This window comes from Neophocaena asiaeorientalis, unplaced genomic scaffold, assembly GCF_003031525.2.
Source record: "Neophocaena asiaeorientalis asiaeorientalis breed wild unplaced genomic scaffold, Neophocaena_asiaeorientalis_V1.1 scaffold357, whole genome shotgun sequence".
Lineage (NCBI taxonomy): Eukaryota > Metazoa > Chordata > Mammalia > Artiodactyla > Phocoenidae > Neophocaena > Neophocaena asiaeorientalis.
This window is the reverse complement of record NW_020173270.1, coordinates 1,721,322-1,743,502: the sequence shown is the minus strand read 5'-3', so window position 1 is coordinate 1,743,502 and position 22,181 is coordinate 1,721,322. Positions and strand designations below refer to the sequence as shown.

General features: G+C 53.3%; 2 protein-coding genes across 5 annotated transcripts in view; both read right to left on the bottom strand.

The window, feature by feature from the left end:
• Positions 1–850: 850 nt before the first annotated feature.
• ZNF414 (zinc finger protein 414) lies at positions 851–6,965 on the bottom strand. 4 transcript variants are annotated; one of them, XM_024745971.1, is made up of 8 exons: positions 4,250–6,965; positions 3,896–4,154; positions 2,878–3,187; positions 2,459–2,566; positions 2,249–2,354; positions 1,368–1,711; positions 1,237–1,287; positions 851–1,111 (listed from the first exon to the last, which is right to left on the bottom strand). In XM_024745971.1, the coding sequence occupies exons 2-8, from the start codon at positions 3,896–3,898 to the stop codon at positions 1,053–1,055; spliced, it is 981 nt and encodes a 326-aa protein (XP_024601739.1). In that variant the 5' UTR covers positions 3,899–4,154; positions 4,250–6,965; the 3' UTR covers positions 851–1,052. The 4 variants fall into 4 exon arrangements, with proteins under 4 accessions (XP_024601739.1, XP_024601740.1, XP_024601737.1 ...); XM_024745972.1 differs by having other exon boundaries at positions 851–1,287; XM_024745969.1 differs by lacking the exons at positions 3,896–4,154; positions 4,250–6,965 and having other exon boundaries at positions 2,878–3,884.
• A 939-nt stretch (positions 6,966–7,904) lies between these two features.
• The window catches only part of MYO1F (myosin IF), a 32,164-nt gene continuing 17,887 nt past the window's right edge, over positions 7,905–22,181 (bottom strand). Inside the window, exons 16-28 of the mRNA XM_024745703.1 lie at positions 19,339–19,420; positions 17,618–17,724; positions 17,118–17,216; positions 16,885–17,029; positions 12,619–12,733; positions 12,356–12,525; positions 11,556–11,701; positions 11,045–11,191; positions 10,740–10,888; positions 10,133–10,216; positions 9,344–9,539; positions 9,097–9,266; positions 7,905–8,369 (exon numbers count right to left, since the gene is read on the bottom strand). Of these exons, the coding sequence (XP_024601471.1) occupies positions 8,293–8,369; positions 9,097–9,266; positions 9,344–9,539; positions 10,133–10,216; positions 10,740–10,888; positions 11,045–11,191; positions 11,556–11,701; positions 12,356–12,525; positions 12,619–12,733; positions 16,885–17,029; positions 17,118–17,216; positions 17,618–17,724; positions 19,339–19,420 (1,687 nt within the window). The 3' untranslated portion in view covers positions 7,905–8,292. The remainder of the gene's footprint in view (positions 8,370–9,096; positions 9,267–9,343; positions 9,540–10,132; positions 10,217–10,739; positions 10,889–11,044; positions 11,192–11,555; positions 11,702–12,355; positions 12,526–12,618; positions 12,734–16,884; positions 17,030–17,117; positions 17,217–17,617; positions 17,725–19,338; positions 19,421–22,181) is intronic.

The following is a 22,181-nucleotide window of genomic DNA, read 5'->3' as shown; positions in this document are numbered from 1 at the left end:
TGCCTCCGGTGCTCCAGACGGGGTGGGGGGGTGGCGGGCGGGCGGAATCGAAGCTTGGGCTGGAAGGGAGCAAGATGCAGGAAGTAAAGCCGGCCCGAGGGGTGGCTGCCAGCAATGCGTGGGACTTCCATACCCTGGAGGCTTGACCCTCAGGGTTCTGGTGACAGCAGTGTGGGACCAGATTTTGAACTCTGCCCCCAGCGTGACTTCCCAGGAAGGAAAGGAAGAAGAGGACCTATATATGCGGGAGAGGTGAGAAGGCAGGAAGCCCAGGCTCTCCAGGGCTGGCCTCGACCCACCCTCCTCCTCAGAGCTGGGGCAGGGGGAGGAGGGGAAGTGGGCAGCCAAAGACAGTGAGGAGGATGACGATGAGGCCTGAGCTCCCGCCTGCCAGAGTGCCCAGCCCTGGGGGCCCTGGCACCTCCCTTCTACTGCTGGGACTGCCCCACCACCCTGTCACCTCCCTGAGAGTCAGTGCTGGCCTCAGGACCTGGGGGGCTCCAGCTGGGCGGGCGCTCCTGACTCCCGGAAGTTTTTAAATAAAACTGGAAAACTTCTGTCTCATATGGTTTCTGGAAGTGGTGGGACAGGAAAGAGGACCACCTACAGCTGTCCCACTGCTGAGGTTGACAGGGGAGGTGGGACACAGGTGGGCTGTGAGGGGGAGGCCTGCCCCCTTCCGCGGTGGGAGCGCCCCAGGACTGCACTGGAGGGGCATGGGACCCAGACACAGCACAGGCTGGCTCATCTGCCTCCTTTATTGTCCCGCCACCCCGCCCATCGAGGCCCCCCTAAAATTACAAAACTACCCACAGCCCACCCGCAACGCGGCGTGGTTCAGAGCGGCGATCGAGGACCGGGGCGAAGGCGGGTCGTACCTTTCTCCCCGCCTCCCCCTCAGCTCCCAGGCGCCGGGGCTCTGGAACGGCTGATCCGTTTCTCCCGGGCGTTTCCCCATGTATTTGGGGGCACCAAACTTGACTTATCTGCGTTCCCCTCTCCGATCCTCTGAACCAACGTAGGGGGAAGGACTCAGGAACCGGGTGAGAGTTTTACACGGAAACGCCGGCGCAGATAAAGAGCAGGGGCCGTAATTTTTTAAGGCAAAATCCTGTATTTCGGGGGTGACATTTCTGGCCACCTGGGAAGGGGGTGGGCACCGCTGCCTCCCAGTATCCCCTATGCCCCGCAGGGGAGAAATCCCCTCCACCCTCCCCGGTGATCACCTGCACGCACCTGAGGGCGTATCGGAGCCGCCCTGGGGTCTTCGCGGGCTGCCGCCGGCACCTGCGGTAAATGGGCGGGTCAAGGTCAGAAGTTAGAGGGAGCCCAGCCCACCCTTCAGGCGTCCCTGCCCCCACACTCACCTTGGCTCTTTTTCCACACTGCGGCGCTGGAGGCGGGCGGCCCGGGAGCGGCGGCCAGAAAGGGGCGCGGGCGTGGGGGGCTTAGGCCAAAAGGCGCAGGATTCAAGTACGGCAGGAAGGGCCCGGTGGGGGCAGGGGCAGGGGTCGTGAACGGCTCGAGCAGCGGGAACTGTAGCCCAGGCGCCAACGCAGGGTCGGACTCCGGGGGGCGCTCGGGCGCTGGTGGCTCCTTGTCGAGGGCGGGGGGTGGCGGCGGGGCTGGGCTCTGCGCATGCTCGGCGCAAACATGCAGGTGCTTGAAGAGGGAGCGGTGCGTGCGGAAGCGCAGGAGGCAGTTCTCACACCTGGGGGCGGCACAGGGCTGGGCTGGGTCTCCTGCGGGACAAGGGAGGGGCCTATCCGTAGTAACCTGCGGAGCCGCCGCTCGAGGGTGGTAAGGGAGCCCGGGCCCAAACAACAGATCCCCCATCTGCGGGGGAGGAGTCTGCCCTAAGCGTCCCCCTACTGTGGTCGCGACCCTTCCGGACCCCTCCAGGTCGGAGCCCTGGGAAGATGAGGAAGGAAGTCTCAATTGTGACTTAGGTGATCCCTTTTCCTCTTGGGAGGTAGAGGGCTGGGCGGAGCCGCGCCAAGAATGCCGCCCCCCAAACCCCTTCCGAGCCCCGCCCTCGGGGTCCCTGGAACTTGCTCTAGCGACCAGTGTCTCTTCTGGGCAGGTTAAGGGCAAGGCTTGCCCTAGTTCATGCCCACTTCCCCGACCCAACCCCCTGGACTAGGAAGGGAGAAAAGCCCCGACCCCCGGTAGTGGCTGTCAAACCAGTGGTGGGGGGAGCTGCCTGGTCACGGAGCGCCAGCAGACGTGGGGGTGGACGGGGTCTCACTTGAAGTAGCGATTGGGTTTGTAGTGCAGCTTGCCGTGTGCCACCAGTTCCTGCATGTTGGGGAAAGTCTCGGTGCAGCTCAGGGCGGAACAGCGGAAGAGCTTGCCTGGTAGGGCAGGGATGAAGGACAGAGGAGTGGAGAGGGGTGGCCAGTCGGCTCTGCCTGCCTCCCGCCCTAACCTGCCTCCCCACCACCTACCCTGGCCCTACCTTCCAGGGACTGTGTGGGTGGGCAGTGGGTACGCAGATGCTGTGCCAGGTCTCGAACGCTGGGGAAACTGAGGCAGCAGCCAGGGCTGGAGCAGGGTATCTGCTTCCCTGCAGGACGCACAGAAGCGAGGGGAGGGGTGTGTCACCATCCCTTCTCCATCCACGCTGTCCAGGGCCCTACCCCAGAGAGGCATGTATGGGGTTGCAATTACCCTATGGTCTCTTACTGGGGCCTTCACCCTCTGCCTCCCCCAACAGAGGGTTGGGGCTGAGTTGGCCTGGCTCACAGCCTGGCATACACCTGGGGCTCAGTAAGTGGTGATTCCCTCTAGATGGGCCCCAAGTCTGGAGATACTCTGTATTCTTCACTTCTATCGTTCCAGGCCTGTGATCCCCCAGAAGGCCCCATCACGGGTCACCTGGTGGTGGGCGTCGTCTGGGAGGCCGCAGGTCCTCACTGGTTCCGGAGACAGTGCTGGTCAGGCCAAGGCCGGGTCCAGGGCCAGCATGGCCACTGTCTGGGGCTGGGGAGGCAACCTGCTGGGTCCCTCCAAGCCCTCCACGTTCCCACACTGGGGGTGTGGCTGCCTGGTCAGAGCCTGGCTCCTCCCCCATGGAAGAGGAAGTGGCTACAGCAGCCACAACTGGGGACACCTCCTTGTCGGTCTCACTGGAGCTGGGCTCTGCAGTGCCCGGCATGTCCGGGCTGGGACCCGAGGTTTCCTCCTCCTGGTGGAAGGAAGAGGTGGGGAGAACCCCTCTGGGCCCAGGGTCTGCCTGGGCCAGCCAGGGGAACTCCACCCCGCCAAGACCACTGGGCATTCCTGAAGCAGCAAATGCCCCGGAGACGTCACCCAGTCAGCCCCCATCCTAAGGAGTGGCAGGGGGTGAGGTGTGGATTGAGCTCCTGCCTCCTGTGTCCCCATCCTCTGGGAGGGAGCTTGGAGGTGTTCCAAATGTAGAAGGGGGTACCTTTTTAAGAATCATCTATATGAAAGAAGCATGCCTTTGACCCTAACTTGGTAAGGTGGGAGGCCCCCTACAAGGCAGGGGCGTGGCCCATAGGGAGTGGGCGGGGCAAAGGCGGGGATCTGAACCGGGCGCGGATAGGAAGATGCTGGAGGGGCCAAAAGTGGCCGAGGGGTTTGTTCGAGGACGGAGATATGTCTACCAGCTGGGCTCGAGCTGTGCAGGCGAACTGGAAGTGCTGGGGCCCCGGCCGTATGAAGATCTGGGGCGGTGCCCGAGCCCTGTGGGCGTGGCCCAGTCGAAACCAGGCCCAGAAGTAGGGGGTAGGGTGCTCCCCGAGTGACAGCCAGCGGCGGGCGAGTGCCCGGATGTGGGGGCGGGGTCGGCCGGAGGCTATGTGCGCTACAGGGCCGCTCCCCGCCAGTCCCCGCTGGTTCGCCGCGTCCGCGTCCCCGGCGCCGCGCTCACCATCCTCGGCCTGGTTCGGCTTCTTGTTCCCGCGGCTCCGGCGGCTCCAGCTAAGGCTGCGGTGACTCCTTCCGTGGCCGCAGGCTCGCGCTCACGTCGGCGCCATTTTTCGCCTCCCAGGTCTCGCGAGAACGGAGGAGGGAGCCTGTGCACAGTGCTCCGCGAAGAGGCGGGGCCTGAGATCCGGGATTGTCCTGGACGGCGGAGCGTGCGCCGTGGTGGATTTGCAAGCCGAGGGCAGTCGTAGGGTGCAAAGAATCTGCAGGCAGAGATCTAGGATTAAAATCTCCCCGGGCCTCTGTGTTCTCCTCTGCAAAATGAGCATCTTCATTCTCTCCAGTCCCGTCACCATACCTCGAAAGGGGATAAACAGCGGTTCTCTTTTTTGAAGAGGTCGTGTTTAGAGGGCCTCCTCTTTCGAGGGAAATTGGCAGTGGCCGTCAAAATTTTCAATGCACTTAGTTCTGACGTTGGAACGGGTCTGCTGAGATAGCCAAGGGCGGGAAGCAAGCCAACTGTCCGTCCTCGGGACACCCGGAACGGGTGTAGCCTAAGGATGGAGAGGTGCGTGTTTTCAGGAGGATGGATGGAGAGCCTTGGGTATACCGGCGTGGAATGAGTTACCTATCCAACCTACGTTTCTTTTCTTTTTTTTTAAATACAGCCTCACTAAGTGTCACTACATCTCAGAAAGTCACTCTAGAATTTAACACTGCTGCTTTTTGTTGTTTTTATTTATTTATTTATTTATGGCTGTGTTGAGTCTTCGTTGCTGCGCGTCAACCTACATTTCTTGAGTGCCTACTCTGTGCTAGGCGCTGGGGACCCAGAGATGAACAGGACAGACCAACATCCCCACTCCCAGAGTCCGCTCACGGTTTAAAATGGGGAAACAGACAATGAATCAACACATGCAGCAAACGATCTTACGTTCTATTAAGTGCTACAAAGGAAAAACAAAACAAAACAAAACCCCAGAAGGATGTGATGGTGATGGGTCAGGAAAGTTGCTCTGTGAGGTGACTTCTTTTTTTTTTTGCGATACGCGGGCCTCTCACCGTTGTGGCCTCTCCCATTGCGGAGCACAGGCTCCGGACGTGCAGGCTCAGCGGCCATGGCTCACGGGCCCAACCGCTCCAAAGCATGTGGGATCCTCCCGGACAGGGGCACGAACCCGTGTCCCCTGCATCGGCAGGCGGACTCCCAACCACGGCGCCACCAGGGAAGCCCTGTGAGGTGATTTCTGAGTTGTCACCTGATGGTCAGGAAGGAGTGAGCCAGTGGAAGGTCAGGAGGCCACAGCACTCTGGGAAGAATGGATAGCTGGTGCAAGTGGCCTGAGTTGGGGAGGGACAAGCTTGTCTTTTTCAAGAAACAATGAGGTGATCAGCTCACTGCTGGAGCAGAGTGGAGGCAGGGAGTGGAGGTCAGAAAGTGGACATGGTGCAAGAAAGGTCATGCATGGACCTTGTGAACCATGGAAAGAGAGGCATGTGATCTCTATTCTAACCTTGAATCTTTAGCAGGGGGAGGTACACCATCTGATCGCCGGTTGTCGTTTGGAGGATGGGTCATTGTGGGGACGGTAAAGTGGATCTTTGATCTCAGATCTCTATAATACATTATTTAACCGTTCAGGAAGTATTTCTTGAGTTCTAGGCAAGTTTAGGCTTTACGTACGGTGTATTTCCATCTATATATACATAAGATGTACCTATCTGCTTTTATACGCTAAGAATACCACTGGAAGGAGATGGACATTAACAAATTGGGGGGGACAGGAGTTTTCGAGTGAGGGGAAGACAGATTTTTCACACTCTTGGGCTGTTTGAATTTTTTTTTTGGCCGCACCATGCAGCTCGTGCATTGCGGCCAAAAAAATCCCTTGTGTCTTCGTTCCCCGACCAGGGATCGAACCCGGGCCCACCACAGTGAAAGCGCGGAGTCCTAACCACTGGACAGCCAGGGAATTCCCATGGGCTGTTTGAATTTTAAAGAACTGTTTTCTTTTGATTATCATTAATACAGTTAAAACTCATTAACTGTATTAAAAACTCCTTAATTAAAAAAACATCATTTTGATACAGGGTGGAGGGGTGTGTGTGTGTGTGTGTGTGTGTGTGTGTGTGTGTGCGCGCGCAGGGGAGGTTGGTGCAATCTGGGGAAGGGTGGGGCGAGGTCCCAGAAAGGACAGGGAACCAAGAAAGAGAGAGGAGGGGCCCAACTTAAGAAATTTTGTAAAAGAGTCAACAGGATGTTGCTGAGTGAGGGGGACCAAGCTGACTGAGGTTTGCAGTCCGAAGATGCTATAACCTAGATGTGAGATGCTGTCTGTTAGAAGATGTCAAACCCACTCCCTTCTTCATCCCCAGTGCCTCACCCAAACCTCACCCATCAGTCTTGCCCGGAAGGCCCCACTTCCTGCAAACAGGGTGCCTGCTGTGGCAGTGGGGCCACAGGGCTGTACCCCAAAGTGCCAGGAGGGGGGGCAGCCTGCATGATGAATTCTAGGGCAGTGAAGGGAGACAGAGGCCCTCATTCCCCTTCAGCGCCAGGAAATGCCCAGCTGATGAGGTTGTGGCTCACACAGTCCTCCCTGACTCTGTCCCCCAATCTAAGTCTTGCAGAGAGACACTCACAGTGGTGACTGGGCAGTGGAGGGGCAAAAATCAGAGATGCAGAGAACCAGGGACATTCAAGGGACTGGTTAAATGCTTTTGTATAGTGATTGGCTAATAAAAGGCTGTTGAGACCCAGTTGCAAAATTGGGATTTTTTTTTCCCAGCCACACTCAGCTTCCCAGGTAGGTGTAGATTCTACAGAAGGCTCTGCTGACCAGTCTTTCTTTGATACCTCATCTCCCATCCCCCAGGTGGGTAGGTGTCCTCTGCCTGGAGTCCTCCCATCACAGCATAGATCACTCTGTGTGGTATTTGCCATCAAGATCTGCTGACCCAGGGCTTCCCTGGTGGCGCAGTGGTTAAGAATCCGCCTGTCAATGCAGGGGACATGGGTTCCCAGTCCTGGTCGGGGAAGGTCCCACATGCCGCGGAGCAACTAAGCCCGTGCGCCACAAATACTGCAGCTCGCATGCCTAGAGCCCGTGCTCTGCAACAAGAGAAGCCACCGCAACGAGAAGCCCGCGCACCGCAACAAATAGTAGCCCCTGCTCACCACAGCTAGAGAAAGCCCGCGCACGGCAACAAAGACCCAACGCAGCCAAAAAAATATATGTAAATAAATAAATTAAAAAAAAAAAAAGGTCTGCTGACCCTTTCCATCCTTCTTGGCTCCTCCAGCAATGTCCACACTCTCTCTGCATCTCCCTCCCCTGCTCCAAGCCCTGTCCCTTCTCTGGCACAGTCCTGACCCCACCCATCTGGCTCCATCTCTCCCAGACTGACTGCTCTTTGTGGGGCTGAGCACAGAGCGGTTGTTCATTTGGAAAGGTCTGAAAGGCTCAGACTCTGGCACTGGTTTGGAGACAGCTGCGGGACCCAAGAGTCAGCTGGAGGGGACTGGTAGCTAGGCTGACCCCCTCTTCACCATGACAATAAGTGCAGAAGGCCAGGGCCCTCGCATGTCAGAACTGGTCCTGACGCCAGGTGAGTGAGGGCTAAGAAAACACAGACATGGGGTGGGGGTCAGGGTTCAGGGGTGATTCAGGGTGAATTATGGGGGGCCATGTGGGACCTGCCTCCTTTGTCAGGGTCCAGTAGGGTCCCAGTTTGTTTGGCAGGGGGGTGCAGAGTCAAAGCTGACAGGACCCACTGGAACATTTGCTGCAGGAAAGCTAGCATGCAGCTTCTGGAAGCTAGCAGGTGAGACAAACTCAAGCTTTGTGAGGGGCAGAAGCATATCTGAGTTCAAGACTTGGCTCTGTGCAATCTTGGGTGAGTGACTAAACCTCTCTGAGCCTCCAGTTTTCCATCTGTAAAATGGGATATTCACTGCTACCACCCCACAGGGTTGTGAGAAGGTGGTCCTTGTTGGGGCTCAGTAAGTTAACTCATGTGTTCACTCGGCAAACATTTATTGCCTCAGTGGTGAGAAAAGGAGGGAAGTCAAGCTTGTCAAGGTCCCCCAGACTGTGCCCGGCACTTTGCCTGCAGGACACAACTCATTTCCTACTCACAAGGCAGCTGGGAGGTAGGTTCTGCTGTTAGCCCTGTTTGACACAGGAGGAAACAGGTGTGCCTTGGGGGAAGCCAGGGCCCGGGGGTGGCTTAAGTGGTGATCCCTAGACCCAGGACCTGGGCTAGGCTGGGCTGGAGGCCACAGGACTGGACCTTCTGGCCAATGCAGCCAAGGGAAATGAGACCCGCATTGCAGGGCCTGGCTCCTGGCAGGATCCAGGCAGGCAGGTGGGATGGCAGGATCCCAGGCCCCTGTCCTGCTCAGATCTTCTCCACGTAGTTTCCTGGGAAAAGGCCCTCCTGGCCATGCAGCCGGCCTTTCCACCAGCCTGAGGAATCTGTGGGAGAGAAGGAAGAGTGAGGCTGAGCCCAGCCCGCTCTGGAGAAAGCCTTTCATGCTGGCTCTGTGTCTGTCTTTCTGTCATTCGTCTGCACTGGCCTGGCATAAGGCAGAAGCTGAAAAGAGAAGACAGAAGGGCAATTCCCCAGCGGTCCAGTGGTTAGGACTCTGCGGTCTAACTGCCGAGGGCCCGGTTTTGATCCCTGGTCCGGGAACTGACATCCCATGAGCTGAGCGGTGCGGCAAAGAAAAGAAAAAACATGTCTTTTAGGGGACTTCCAAAAAAAAAGAGAAGACAGAAGGAAGGGAGGGAGCAACGCATGGGTTTTCCCTGCCACTGGCTCACACTCTGACATTTTCTAGACCATTCACTTGTACTCGTCCCTCATCCCTCTCCTCCTATAGGTCCCTCCCCATAATCCCCTTGGTGGAACCAGGAATGACCCCTAAGGGTTCCCCTACCCACCTGCAGAGGGTGCTGTTGAGTCCCAGGCTCCTCTAGGGGCAACCCAGGGGCAAGGTAGGAGGTCTGGAGGCCTGGGCCATCCAGACATGGCCCATTTCCTACTCACAAAGTAGGTTCTGCTATTAGTCCTAGTGCTTGACAGGTGAGAAGAATGAGGCTGGGGTACAGGGTGCGATACAAGTGAGGCCAGGCTCCCAGGGTGGCTTAGGAGGTGACCTCCAGGCCCTGGCTCCTCCCATTTCTGCCCTGGCACACACACCTTCCATGAGGATCTCGATGACTTCGTTCACGTTGAAGCTCAGCTCGTCCACATCTTGGCCCACGTACTGGTACAGTGCCCGGCACCTTGGGCCATGTGTCCGTGGCTGGGGCTTAGGTCGGCCCACACCGGGCACAGGTCTCTGCCCTATGCTGCGCTTCCTCTGCATGCTGTGGGCACATGGAGGCACTCGTCATAGCCCCAGACACTCCCCCACCTCCTGGGGCTGCCCTCCCACACCACCTACCCAGCCATGCCCTGGTCAGGAACATTGAGGAATTCTGTGTTGTGCTCCGAGGGGGGCCGTGCCCGTTGGCGTCTGCTGGCCCCCAAGGCTGAGGATGGAGGGCCCTGTGGTGGCTTCTGGGAGCCCCGTCTGGATGTGAACTCCAGGGGTAGGGGGCCCCCTCTGGCAGAGGGAGGCACCCCATTGCGATCCAGGCCTGCAATGAGATGGGGGCATTTGTCAGGGTGATGCTAGGAGGATTTGGGGGGACTTGGCTCCAAGTTCCCTGTCTGAGGGAAGAGGCAGCTACTCTTAACCCAGTATGGTAAGGAATGGCCTGGAGAGAGAGACCCTGGGGCTAGGAGGCCCTAGAGGGAGACTCTGAAGGGGTAAGATTTTCCCCTACCCTCTTCTGTAGGAGGGTTTTTGTGGGTGGGTCTTGGAGGATGAATAAGAGCTCAAGTGGAGCAGGAATTTGGGAGACAGGCAGAGCAAACAGCCCAAGCAAAGGCCTGAAGGTAAGAACAAATTTGGTAAGTTGGCAAAATAAGATGTAGCTTGCATGACAGGAGCGTAAGGTGGGAGGAGAGAAGAGGTCAGTGGTTAGCTGGGTTCGGATTCTGAAGGGCTCTGAATACCAAACTAAGCTTTGGCTTTATTCTTTGGGAGATGGGGAGCTATGGAGAGTTCTGGACAGAAAAGAAGAGCATGGTCATCTCTGCTTGTTAGATCCTGTCGACAAGAGGTCTGGCTTAGGCCTTGGAGCCCACAAGAGGCAAGGAAGACACTTAGTGGGGGGTGTCTCTTCACCTCTAGGGGGCCCGGGAGCTGCCCGGGTAGGGGCCTGGGCCGACCTTCTGGGTTTTCCCTGGGCCATTCCCTTCCGTGTAGGCTCTGAAAGGGAAAGGGGAAAAGATGTAGGGATTTGAGTGACGACCAGACAAGGTTCTTGGCCCCGCCCACAAGTCCAATCCGCTCTGTGGCTCCGCCCCGGTCCCCGCTCCCCCGGCTCACCGGCTCACCCATCAGGAGGGAGCCCCTTAGTTACTGGACCACTGGTTCCGCCCAATAATTGGCTCCGCCCCTCCAGGAACCTATCTCTCACTGGCTCCTGGGTCCACCCACTCCAAGGCTCTCCCCATTCATAGCCGGCTCAAGGGTGGACTCCCTGGCCTCGCCCCTTCCATGTTTCTCGCCCACTCATTGGTCACCTCGCGAGCCTTGCCCTCTTCACGGCCGCGTTCTCTCTTTAGGTCTCTCAAGTCCCGCCCCTCCATGGCCTTCACCCACCCTTGGCCCGCGCCACTGGCTCCGCCCCCACAGCCTTGATTGGTCCCTATGGATGGTCCCGCCCCTAGGGGCCCGCCTCTTCCCGAGCGCCTCTTAGTCTCCGTCTCCCCGTTCGGCGTAGACTCACTGGAGCTTTTGGGCAGTCCATCACCCACGCTGACCGAGAGGGTCCGACTGCTAGCCTTGAGCATCGCCACGTCGCCGGAGCCACGGGAGAAAGTGACGCTGCGGGTGCCACCTCCGCCCCAGCCCTCCTTCTTCACCCGGAACTGTAGTCTGTGAGGAGAGGAGGAAGCTGTGGGGGTCCCCACCTCCCCCCGGACCCGGGGTGGGAGGGGGCGAGGCAGGGCGCATTTCGGCCGGTCCGCGAGGCGGAGGAGGAAGCACTGTGCCCAGCCCGAGGATGGTGCAGGAGGTGAGTGAGGGTCGTACGTGTCGCTGAAGGTGAGGGGCAGGGGCCTCCGCACCGCCTCCTCGAAGCGCTTGCACAGGAGGCTGACGAACTCGGTCTTGAAGACGCTCTCCAGAAAGCTGTCGGCCGCGTCTTCTTGGAGGATGAAGAAGTCGTCCTGCCTCGTGCTGGGGGAGGGGCGGGAGGAAGGGCAGGTGAGAGTGACAGGTGAGGCTGGCAGAAGGACTGGCATTTGAGATGCGACAGGGTAGGGTCAGGGGTCAGGTAAGGGGCAAGGGAGGGGTTACACAGGTTGGGGGAAACGGGAGAGGTGGCAAGGAGCTGGAAAAGGTGGTAAGGGTCAGGTGAGGGGACAGGTGCTGTTGGCAAATAAGGATCATGAATGCGAGGGCAGGTGAAGGTGATGGGTAGGACCAAGTGAAGGTTGCAGGTACAGCAGCAGGTAAGACGTTCAGGGTGACAGATGGGGTAACAAGTAAGAGGGCAGCTGAGAATGAAGGGGGCTGGCAGGGGTGCCTGTGGGAGCCCCACCTGAGGGAAACTCCCCGTAAGGCCTGGATCTCCAGCTTCTTCTTCAGGACCTCACGCACCTGGCCCTTCTCAGGTCCCTTCTTCACCTTCTCCCGCCCGATCACATACACACACTTGGGCGTCAGGATCAAGTCCCTCTTGATGGCCTATGAGGATGCAAAACCAGAGAGACTGGTGGCAGGAGCCCCGGGCATCGGCAGCCTGGCCCCAGGGGATCAACCCCAGGCAGAGAGGTAGCGCTGGCAGGTCAGGTGAAGGACAGGTCAGGTGAGGGTCCCTCCATGTGAAGCTACATGAATGGTTACTTTATATAAGAAACAGGAGGTTAAGTAAGGGTATATTGGCTAGAAAGGGGTTTCTGGGCAGTGAACAGGTACAGGGTAGGTGAAGGTAACGCCTGCTGGACATGGGCGCCCAGGACCGATGAGGGTTTACCTGTGCACAGGTGTATTTGAGACAAGTGAAGGTGTGTCTAACTGAGAGGTCTGTCTAGACTGGGTGAGAATGTACCACCTAATGGATAGGTATGTCCAGGATAAGTGAAGGTGAATCTGTGGTCCGGGCTTCTGAACAAGGTGAGTGTGTAATTATGGACAGATGTGTCTGGCCAGGTGAAGATGTATCTGATGGACAGGTGTGTCTGGGCTACACGAGGGCGTATTTGATGGACAGCTGTATCTACATTAGTTGAGCCTACACCTGTGGGCAGGTGTGTCTGGGCCAGGGGAGGGTGTACCTCTGGTGGGGGGTGGCCAGGCTGGGGTCAGGGTCCCAGATGTGGCCGCCTGCTAGTGCCTCACCTTGAAGCGGCGGTCATACTTGTTGACCGAGTCAGCAAAGTCCACTCGCTCCCTCTTGCCCAGGAACTGACGCAGCTCCGGCCGCTCCTCCAGCCCCAGGTAGTCCCCAACGAAGTTCCTATTGATGCTGTTCCGTCTCCGCTCCTTCTTGTTCAGCAGGATGTTGGAAGCTGTGGCGACACAGGGTGAGGGGCAGAGATCACAGCCTGGCTCCTCCAGGCCCCTCTGTCCTCAGCCCCAGCCTCCCACCCGCAGCCTCTCACCTTCCTCCCGCATCTCCTCATACTTCCGGACTGCCACGTGGCGCCGCCAGGCCTTCTGGATGGTGCGGGCAAAGCCATCGAACTTGCGCTCTCGCATCTCCTCCAGAAGGAAGAGCTGGGCAAGAAGGAGGGCCGGTGGGTCCTGGCATCTCCCCGGGGAACACAGTCTCCAGTTTCCCCCGAGCCCACCCCACCCACGTGCTCTTGCTGACAGGCACCTGCACACATGCTCTTACACTGTGGGCAAAAAATTTTGTCTTTCTCCAAATGACCGGCCCCAGGGTCCCAATATGGGGCACAACCTTCTGCATTAAATTATAACTGCAGGTTTGTCTTGCTGGGTTCACATCCCAGCTCTGCCACTTACTAGCTGTGTGGTCTTACCGGAAATGGTATAACATCATGGTTTCTCGTGCTAATTAAGCTATGGCACGTCATCCATGTGAGGTACACTTCAGTTTCAGAGACGTTAGAAATGCAAACCAGTGTGCATCTTGGAAAACCAACAAAGTACTGCAGATGTGAAAATCTGATGGATAGGACTGGGATGTGACCGGCTACCACATGGTTGTGCAGTATACAACCTGCACACCCATCCATGGCAGCCCTGGAAAGGAAGCTTTCATAGAAAGCAGAGAAAAGGCTTTTGAATTTTATTTTTCTTTTTTGCGGTACGCGGGCCTCTCACTGTTGTGGCCTCTCCCGTTGTGGAGCACAGGCTCCGGATGCGCAGGCTCAGCGGCCATGGCTCACGGGCCCAGCCACTCCGTGGCATGTAGGATCTTTCCGGACCGGGGCACGAACCCGTGTCCCCTGCATCGGCAGGCGGGCTCTCAACCACTGCGCCACCAGGGAAGCCCAAGGCTTTTGAATTTTAAGAGTCTCCACCCACAGGGGACTTAGAGAATAAACTATATTAGAGTAAGTCATCTGCAATAATAACTGGTGATTATATCAGGGAAAGAAACCTACTGGATATGAAAATATTACAAATCTACAGTAATAAAAACAATGGGGTGCTGGTCAAAGAATAGAACAACTAGTTGGACCAGGATGGATGATGGGGAAACGTCATAATTCAAATGGAAATTTAGTGACACAAGGGACAGCATTGTCAATCAGTGAAAGTGGGAAAAGTATTGAAAATGAAGTCGGGCTTTATTTAGAAAAATACTTGACATTTCACCCAGAGGGGTTTCTCAAATACACAAATATCACATCACTGCTGAAAGCATGGCTGCCACTTTGCTGACCAAGGTGGCTGATGTCTCCCAGAAACCCCAGGCTTCCCTGCCAGGACTAAAAGAATTCTCACTTTAAAAATATATACCTTGAAGGACTTTTAAAGCTGTGGGTGTTTAATAACTGTTCATAAAAAGTGGAGAGTTCTCACCAGGAAAAAAAAAAAAAAAACATCTCAGGTTCACAGGTTGCCGGGAGTTGACTAGCATTTACATCTTCTTTTGATTCTCAGACCAATACTCTGTGGGTCCATGGGTATGTGTGCAAAGCACGTTCAAGTAATGCCTTGTATAGGGTGTCTGGAGGGCAGGTAAATGCATTCTGGGGTTTGCCGAGGGAAGGACAGTTACGAGTAAAGGGAGACCAGCCATGCAGAACTGGGGGTGGGCCAGTCAACCAGGACAAGTGTCCTCCAACCTTGTGATTTCTGCCCAGTGAAGAGGATGTGTTTTCAGTTTGGAAAATGAATCTTCCTGTCTCCAGAGTTTTAACGGCATCTCCTTTACACTGGGACAGGCAGGGGTGGGCGTGCCCCAAATCTGAGCTTGGCCCTGGTGTACTGGGTTGAATAGCGTTCTCCCAAAACTCCTATCCACTCGGTGGGAACTTACGATTGTGACCTCATCTGGAAAGAGGGTTTTTGCAGATGTAATCAAGATAACATGAGGTTATACTGGAGTAGGGTGAGCCCTAAAACCAGTCTGATTGGTGTCCTTATAAGAAGAGGGAAATTTGGACCCAGACACACAGAGGAGAAGGCCATGTGATGCCAGAGGCAGAGACTATACACTAAGGATGTAGAGGTGATACGTCTACACACCAAGGAATGCCAAGGATTGCTGGCAATCGCCAGAAGTTAGGGAAAGGCGAAGAAGGATCCTTTCCTGGAAACTTCAGAGGGAGCATGGCCCTGCTCTTGGTTTTGGATTTCTAGCCTCCAGAAATGTGAGAAATTAAATTTCTGTTGGGTTAAGCCATCCAGGTCCTTTGTTATAGTAGCCCTGGGAAACTAATACACCTGGGATGATGGGCCATGAAGGCCGATAGGTGTGTAAAACATTCAAGGTATTTTGAGTCCACGTTTAGAAGAAACAAAACCCAAATCTAACATAAGTGCATTTTTAGTTGAGAAAGGCTCCAACTGCATTAAGTAATTTAATTCTTTGATCAATTTTTGATCTAGCACAGTTAAATTGTTTCTGTTTTACTAAAATTATTCTCATCAGGATCAGGTTTTTTTTCCTGTGCAAAATTTCAGTCTTTTTCCTTATAAAACTTTCCCAGCAAGCTTTTAACCTTTGTGAATTTCATCATTTCCAGCTGGTTCACCTTCTCCACCTCAAAATGTGCAGACTGCAATTTTGGTCAAAATTTGATTTTACCTTCTATCGTCTTAGGCAGCGCTAGCTTTATTTTGTCTGGTTTTTTTCAGTGTCAATTTTTATCTTTTCCTTTCAGAGTCAGATATTGCAATCCGCCAGTAACCAGCAAGATGGATTCTCTTTCTCTCTCTTTCGCTCCCATTTTCCTTTTTTTTTTTTTTTCCCTTCTGCTCCCTCTTTCCTTTCTTTCTTATCTATTACCACTTAAATTCTTCCAGGTGTGCAGTTTTAGCCTTGGACAATTTTGGTGTGTGCTGAGTTTCTACTGCTAACGATATCTACATTGTATGCTTTGATTCCAGACTTTTTATTTCTCGGAGCAAAGTGCCTCCGTAGGGAAAAGCTCTAGGAGGTAGATGCAGACACGTTTGGGGGATGAAGAATCTGGACCTCCCAAGACAGATTATTTTTGTAGCTATGAAATCTCTAGAGGCTCCACCCCACTGTGTTATGTTTTTGCTTTGATGAGAGAATAGTTACTTGTAAGTTACAGTAACATCAAGGGAATCATGCAGACAATCTCCTGGTTGTCTTCATAAAGTCCCTGAGATGCTATAGAGCAGGTGCCATGATTATGCAGGTGATGGGCACCCAGCTGGGCCTGGCCCACGTCCCCAGCATACCTTTCCCTGGTGCTACAGCTTGTCCTGGGCTGGGGAACCTAAGATTCCCTTGGGAGTCTGGTGAACCAGTACAGCTCATTGAGATGACCATTTCCCTGTGTGCCTTCCAATCCGTGCACTGAAGCAGGGGGCCAGATGGGCCCTTAGGGGATTCCTAGCCTTGTTTTTTCATTATTCTTGTCATTGTTGCTTTTTAAAAAACTTCCCCCACCAGCTTTATTGAGATATAACTGATATATAACACCGTGTAAGTTTAACTGAGTTAATTGGATGCACATATATGTTGCAAAATGATTACCACCTAGGTTAGCTAACCCCTCTGTCCTGTCACATAATTACCACGTCTTTCTTGTGGTGAGAACATTGAAGATCTACTCTTAGCAAATTTCAGGTATATAATGCAGTACTGTCAACCGTAATCACTGCACTGTACATTAGCTCCCCAGAACTTCTTTGTCATTGCTGCTTTGTTTGTTTCCTTTTGCCCCTGGAAGCAGAGGTGGCATAATGTCAGTGGTGCTTCTAGCCTTTTCATAAAAGGCTAAGAGCTGGGAATTCCCTGACGGTCCAGTAGTTAGGACTCCATGCTTCCACTGCGGGGGGCACGGGTTCAATCCCTGGGGGGGAACTAAGATCCTGCAAGCTGTATGGAACGGCCAAAAAATATATATAGAAAAAGACATATTCTGGATAAGCTGTGAGTTCTTATCTCCTCCAAGGGGATGTCAGCACAGGCGGCCATGCGTTTCTTCACCTGCTTCCTGGCCACCATGGACCGTTCAGCTAATTTAGTTCTTTTTGAGCACCTACTACATGCCAGGCACCATGCCTCGGACTTTCTGTTTTGTCTAATCCTCGCCCTGATCCTGCGGTGTGGCTATGACTCTCCCCACTTTCCAAATGGAGAAACTGAGGCTTGGAGGGGAGAGGAAGCATGCCCACAGTCGCACAGTGGCCTGAAGAGCAGGACCATGCAGGTGATGCTGGTGTCTGTCTGTCTGTCTCTCACACATACTTACGGACTCAGGGTTCTTGACGAAGACCTTGGTGCTCCCCATCTGGTACTGGTCTGGCTCCATGTTGACCGCCCGCAGCAAGTGCTGGACCCCCTGACGCTCGTCCCCACGCCAGTGAGGCCACGTCTCCGGGGTCAGAATAGCGTATCTGGAGGGGGAGAGCAGGGGAGGGTTTGAGCAGCTAGCAGGGCGGCTGGGTGTTGGGGCCAGGGTGTGTGTGGTGGAGGGCGCCTCACCTCTGCAGGAACTTGGCAAACTGGCGGCGGTAGGCGAAGCCTGCCCGGCGTACCCTGATGTTCTCCTTTAGGCCCAGATACTCCACCTGGTGCTTGACCCTGGAGGGAGGGCAGCCTGAGTCCCCTGGTGGTCCTGGGAGTTGGGGGGGGGTGTCTGGATTCGTGTTGGAGGCAGTTTAGGGGGTGAGTTCTGAGGTCTAGGGAGGGAGGTTCACTGCTGGACACAGGGGCCTGCTTGAGAGTTAGTTTTGTGCTGGGTGGCACGTGGGGTTTGGGGAATGAGGAGGACTGTGTTAGTCCCTGGGGCATCCTACAGACAGTCTGGGGTCCTCCCTTGGGGTCTTGATCAGTGTTAGGTATAACCCTGGGGCCCTGAGGGGTTTTGCACTGGTCCTAGGTGTCGGCTTGGGTGAGCCCTTTGATGGGTCCCACGACCCTGGGGGGGTTGTGGAGGGAGGGTCAGCTGGTGTGGACTGGCCCAGGTGGGGTGGGGGTGTCACCTGTTCTCCTCCCAATCACGGGGCCTCTTGGTCTCGTTGGGCTTGATGCAGCGGATGTAGTGGGGGGTGCACCTCTTCAGCGTGGATACCAGGTCGTTGGCTTGTTTCTAAGGGAGCGGGGAGAAAGTGGGGGTGGGGAGCACAGATGGGACCCTCTGGCCCCTCTCTCTTCCCACCCTGAATACAAGAGACAGGACACACTGGCTGGGTGTGTGGCACCTCACGGACCACGGGCTCAGGTGTCCCCGGTCCATTCCATATGTGACTCTGTTAGCACATATCGCATGGGGTTGATATCGTGCGTCTACCTGGCCCTCAAACCGAAAACCAGGAGCTCACATGTCTGCCATATTCACCACTTAGCCTGGCACATAAGAAGTGCTCAGTGAACTTTTTTTAAAAAATTAATTAATTTATTTTTGGCTGCGTTGGGTCTTCGTTGCTGCATGCGGGCTTGCTCTAGTTGTGGCGAGTGGGGGCTACTCTTCGTTGCGGTGCGCGGGCTTCTCCTTGCGGTGGCTTCTCTTGTTGAACGTTTGTTGATGGAGTAACTGAGCACGCGGGAGCATGTTGCCCAGAAATTTCTGCTCGTCCTTTGGGGCACAGTACTTTGGAAGCAGAGAATCACGTGTGTGTGTCTGAGAGGCTAGGGTTGTACGTTTTAGTCCCTCAGGGGAGACTAGAAAGGAAATCATTCCAGGTGGGAGGATCAGGGGAGCGGCAGGAGAGACCCCGGTGTGTGATCCCAGCTCTGGGCCAGTGACTGCGCCTCTCTGAGCCTTGGCCTGCCATCTGCCAGATGGGACTAGTCCCACGTCTGTAAAATGTCTTGTGTTTGCTGCCAGCACTGATAAGTGCCCCATATATGGTTATTGAAATATTATTAGGATGGGACACCCATGTTCATAGCAGCACTATTCACAATAGCCAAAAGGTGAAAACAGCCCAAGAGTCCATCAGTGGAGGAATGGGTAAGAAAAAATGGTATATCTGTTAATGGAGTATTATTCAGCCTTAAACAGGAAGGAAATTCTGACACATGCTTGAACCTTGAAGATATGTTCAGTGAAATAAACCAGTCGCAAAAGGATAAATGCCGTCTGATTCCATTCCATAGAAGGGTCAAATCCACAGGGACAGGAACTAGATGGTGGGGGCCAGGGGCTGGGGGAGGGGATGGGGAGTGAGCGTTTCATGGGGACGGAGTTTCAGCTTGGGAAGATGAGAACGTTCTGGAGATGGATGGTGAGGATGGTGGCACGAATGCAAACGTACTTAATGCTGCTGAGACGTATACTTAAAAATGGTTAAAATGGTAAATTTTATGTATATTTTACCACAATGAAGAAAAAAGTGACATGACCAAAATACCAAAAAAGTGACATGACCAAAATACCAAAAAAGTGACATGACCAAAATACCAAAAAAGTGACATGACCAAAATACCAAAAAAGTGACATGACCAAAATACCAAAAAAGTGACATGACCAAAATACCAAAAAAGTGACATGACCAAAATACCAAAAAAAAACAAAAAACGTTAGGATGATGGTTCACTTCTGGATTTAGGGAGTTAGGAGGACATTAAGGAAGCTGGTCCAAGCTCCTTAACCCCGGAGCTGGAAGAAGGCCCTGGTGAACAGAGGGTGCCAGAGGCCCTGGGATGGGGGAGGGATTGACACTGGAATGAGGGAAATGGACCCATCCCTCCCCATGCCCACCTTGATCTTGGAGCCGGCTGTACTGGGGCGGCCCTTCTTTTCTACATCCAGCTTCTCGGGAAAGAGCATCCGGAGGAAGGCCCTGGGCAGGGATAGAGGGTAGGTCGGAGGTGCAGCTGGAATTTGGGTGCTCTCCCAGAGGTGGGCTGTCTAGGTGCCTGGGGCCCAGAGGACATGCTGTACAGTACGGTTCTTCCTTAATGCTAGGGAGTGTGATGGTGAGAATCAGAAGGTTGGTTTTGTCCTTCTGGTTCCTTGATTTATTTGTACTGTTACTTTTTCCTCCATGACCATGTATGACTCGGGTAGCAAGTAAAATAGAACAAAGTTAAGCTAAGTGATGCAGCATCTCGGGCAACAGGGGCAGGTCCCCTGGGAGGAACCGTCTTACAGGCACAGGCTTGCACGTGTGTGCCAAGAAATATGGACCAGGATCTTGTTGCTGTAGCTCTGTTTGTGATAGCCATAGATGGGCACAACCTAAGTGTCCATCAACAGGGGATCAGTTAAATTCACTCTGGTGAAACCGAGCAGGACCCTGTGGGGCCTTCCTGGAGACAGAATCCCCCACCTTGTCCCCTGCCTCTTGTTTGTAGAAAAGCTTTAGCCTCCCAGGCCTTCTCTGAGTTCCAAAGAGCAAATTTAATCAGGAAAGTGAGAAGATGCAGAAACAAAGGAAAGCAGCCAAGCAAGACAAAACAATAATAGTTCAGCCATAAAACAAAGTTAAGGACTTTTAGTTCCTCCTCAAGGGCCATAGATAATATCCTGAGCCATATCCTTGAGTTGTTTTGCAGATATTAAAACCCCCATCAGGTAGAAGAAGCTAACTGTATGCTGACCACCAGTGCATAGACCCCAGATTGGCTGGAACCAGAAGGTTGATGATGGAGATTCCAGAAACATCACTCTGTTACCTCATCATCAGCCAATCAGAAAATTGTGCACGGCCTGATCACACACCCTGTGACCCTCTCCCTCATGCTGTCTTTAAAGACCCTTCCCTGAAAGCTATCAGGGAAGTTTGGGTCTCTTGAGTATGAGCTGCCTATTCTCCTTGCTTGGCCCTGCAATAAATGCTGTACTTTCCTTCACCACCACGCAGTGTCAAGGGGTTGGCTTTGCTGTGCATTGAGCGAGGGGCCCGAGTTCGGTTTGGTAACATTGTTCCATTCATAGCTTCTTCCTCCTTCTCAGTGAGATCTTCCCTAACTACCATAACCCAGAAGAAGTGGACTGCTTAATAGATGCAGAGTATGTGTTTAGGGTGATGAAATGTTTCTGAACATAACAGTGGTGATTGTTATACAGCATTGTGAGTGTACTTAATACTTAATGCCACTGAGCTGTATACTTTAAAACGGGTAGAAAGGTAAATTTTATATTTTGTGTATTTTATCACAATTAAAGAAAGCAAAAAATAAAAAAAGAATGAAGGATGCCCTCCTCACTGTCTACCCCTTACCAACTTAGTTTTTCTTCACACTCGTCCCAGTGGTTCTCACACCTCAGTGGGCACCAGAATCACCAGGAAAGCTTGTTGAAACACAGATAGCTGGGCCTCGCCCCTGGGGGTTCTCATTCACAGGTCTGGGCTGGGGGCCAATAATTTCTAACAATAATTTCTGGTGATGCTGAGGGTGCTGGTCCAGGGACCCCACTTTGTGAACCACAGCTCTAACTCTGTGCTTTACAATATGGCAGCCATGGGTCACACGTGGTTCCTGAAGCCCTTATAACGTGGCCTGTCCAAATTGAGACATGCTGTGAGTGTTGAAACACACACCGGATTTCAAAGAGTATGCAGTATGGAAAAAGAGAATGTAAGTATTTCATCAATAATTTTTTAGTACTGATTGCATATTAAAATGCTACTTTGGGTATACTGAGCTAAAGAAAACATTAAAAAAATTTCATCTGTTTTACTTGTTCACCTTTTTACTTTCTTAAAAAAATTCTTTCACCGTTTAATATTCCACAGACAATTAGTTCTATGGTAAATCTCTTACTACAATTCTGTTTTTTTAAAAAGAACAAACCCTAGACGAAATCTGACCAGCAGATGTGTTTTGTTAGGTACACAGAGCTTTCTTTTTTTCTTTCTTTTTTTTTGTAAAATACACAAAACAACATACAATTTACTATTTAAATCATTTAAAAATGTACTATTCACTGGTATTAGGTACATTTACATTGCTGTGCAACACCTTTTTACTTTTTAAGTGTGCTTACCAGAAAGTTTAAAACTACACGGGTGGCAGGAATGGGGATTGACTGCAATTTGGCATGAAGGATCTTTTGGGGGTGATGCACGGTGTCCCAAACTGGATTGTGGTGATGGTTGTACAGCTCTGAACATTTATTAAAAACCATTTCTTAAAATGGATGCATTTGGGCTTCCCTGGTGGCACAGTGGTTGAGAGTCCGCCTGCCGATGAAGGGGACGTGGGTTCGTGCCCTGGTCTGGGAAGATCTAACAAAAAAAAAAAAAAAAAAAAAAATGGATGCATTTAATGGTATGTAACTTATACCTGAATCAGGCCATTTAAAAATAACTACATGTGTGGCTTCAGTTCTATTGGATGTGGAATAATATTGGACAGCATTGCTCTAAATCAATGGTTCCCAAACTCTAATGTACACGTGACTCCTGGGGTCTTGCCAAAATGCAGGCTTTGATTATTCAGTCCATCTGAGGTGGAACCTGAGACTCTATGTTTGTAATCAGCTCAGAGGATGCTGACGTTATTGGTCTAGTAACCACACTTTCAGCACTATACAAACCACTGTCTTAGAACTTTCACTCATGCTATATTCTATTTGCCTTTTTTTTTTTTTTTTTT

What these genes read in the sequence shown, in the direction of transcription:
- ZNF414 (XM_024745969.1), bottom strand. Translation starts at nt 3,280, where the DNA reads ATGCCCAGTGGTCTTGGCGGGGTGGAGTTCCCCTGGCTGGCCCAGGCA. An exon ending in ACCCACACAGTCCCTGGAAG is followed by an intron (nt 2,355 to 2,458) that starts GTAGGGCCAGGG and finishes CTGCCCTACCAG; the next exon opens with GCAAGCTCTTCCGCTGTTCC. An exon ending in CGGCTCCGATACGCCCTCAG is followed by an intron (nt 1,112 to 1,236) that starts GTGCGTGCAGGT and finishes CCCGAAATACAG; the next exon opens with GATTTTGCCTTAAAAAATTA.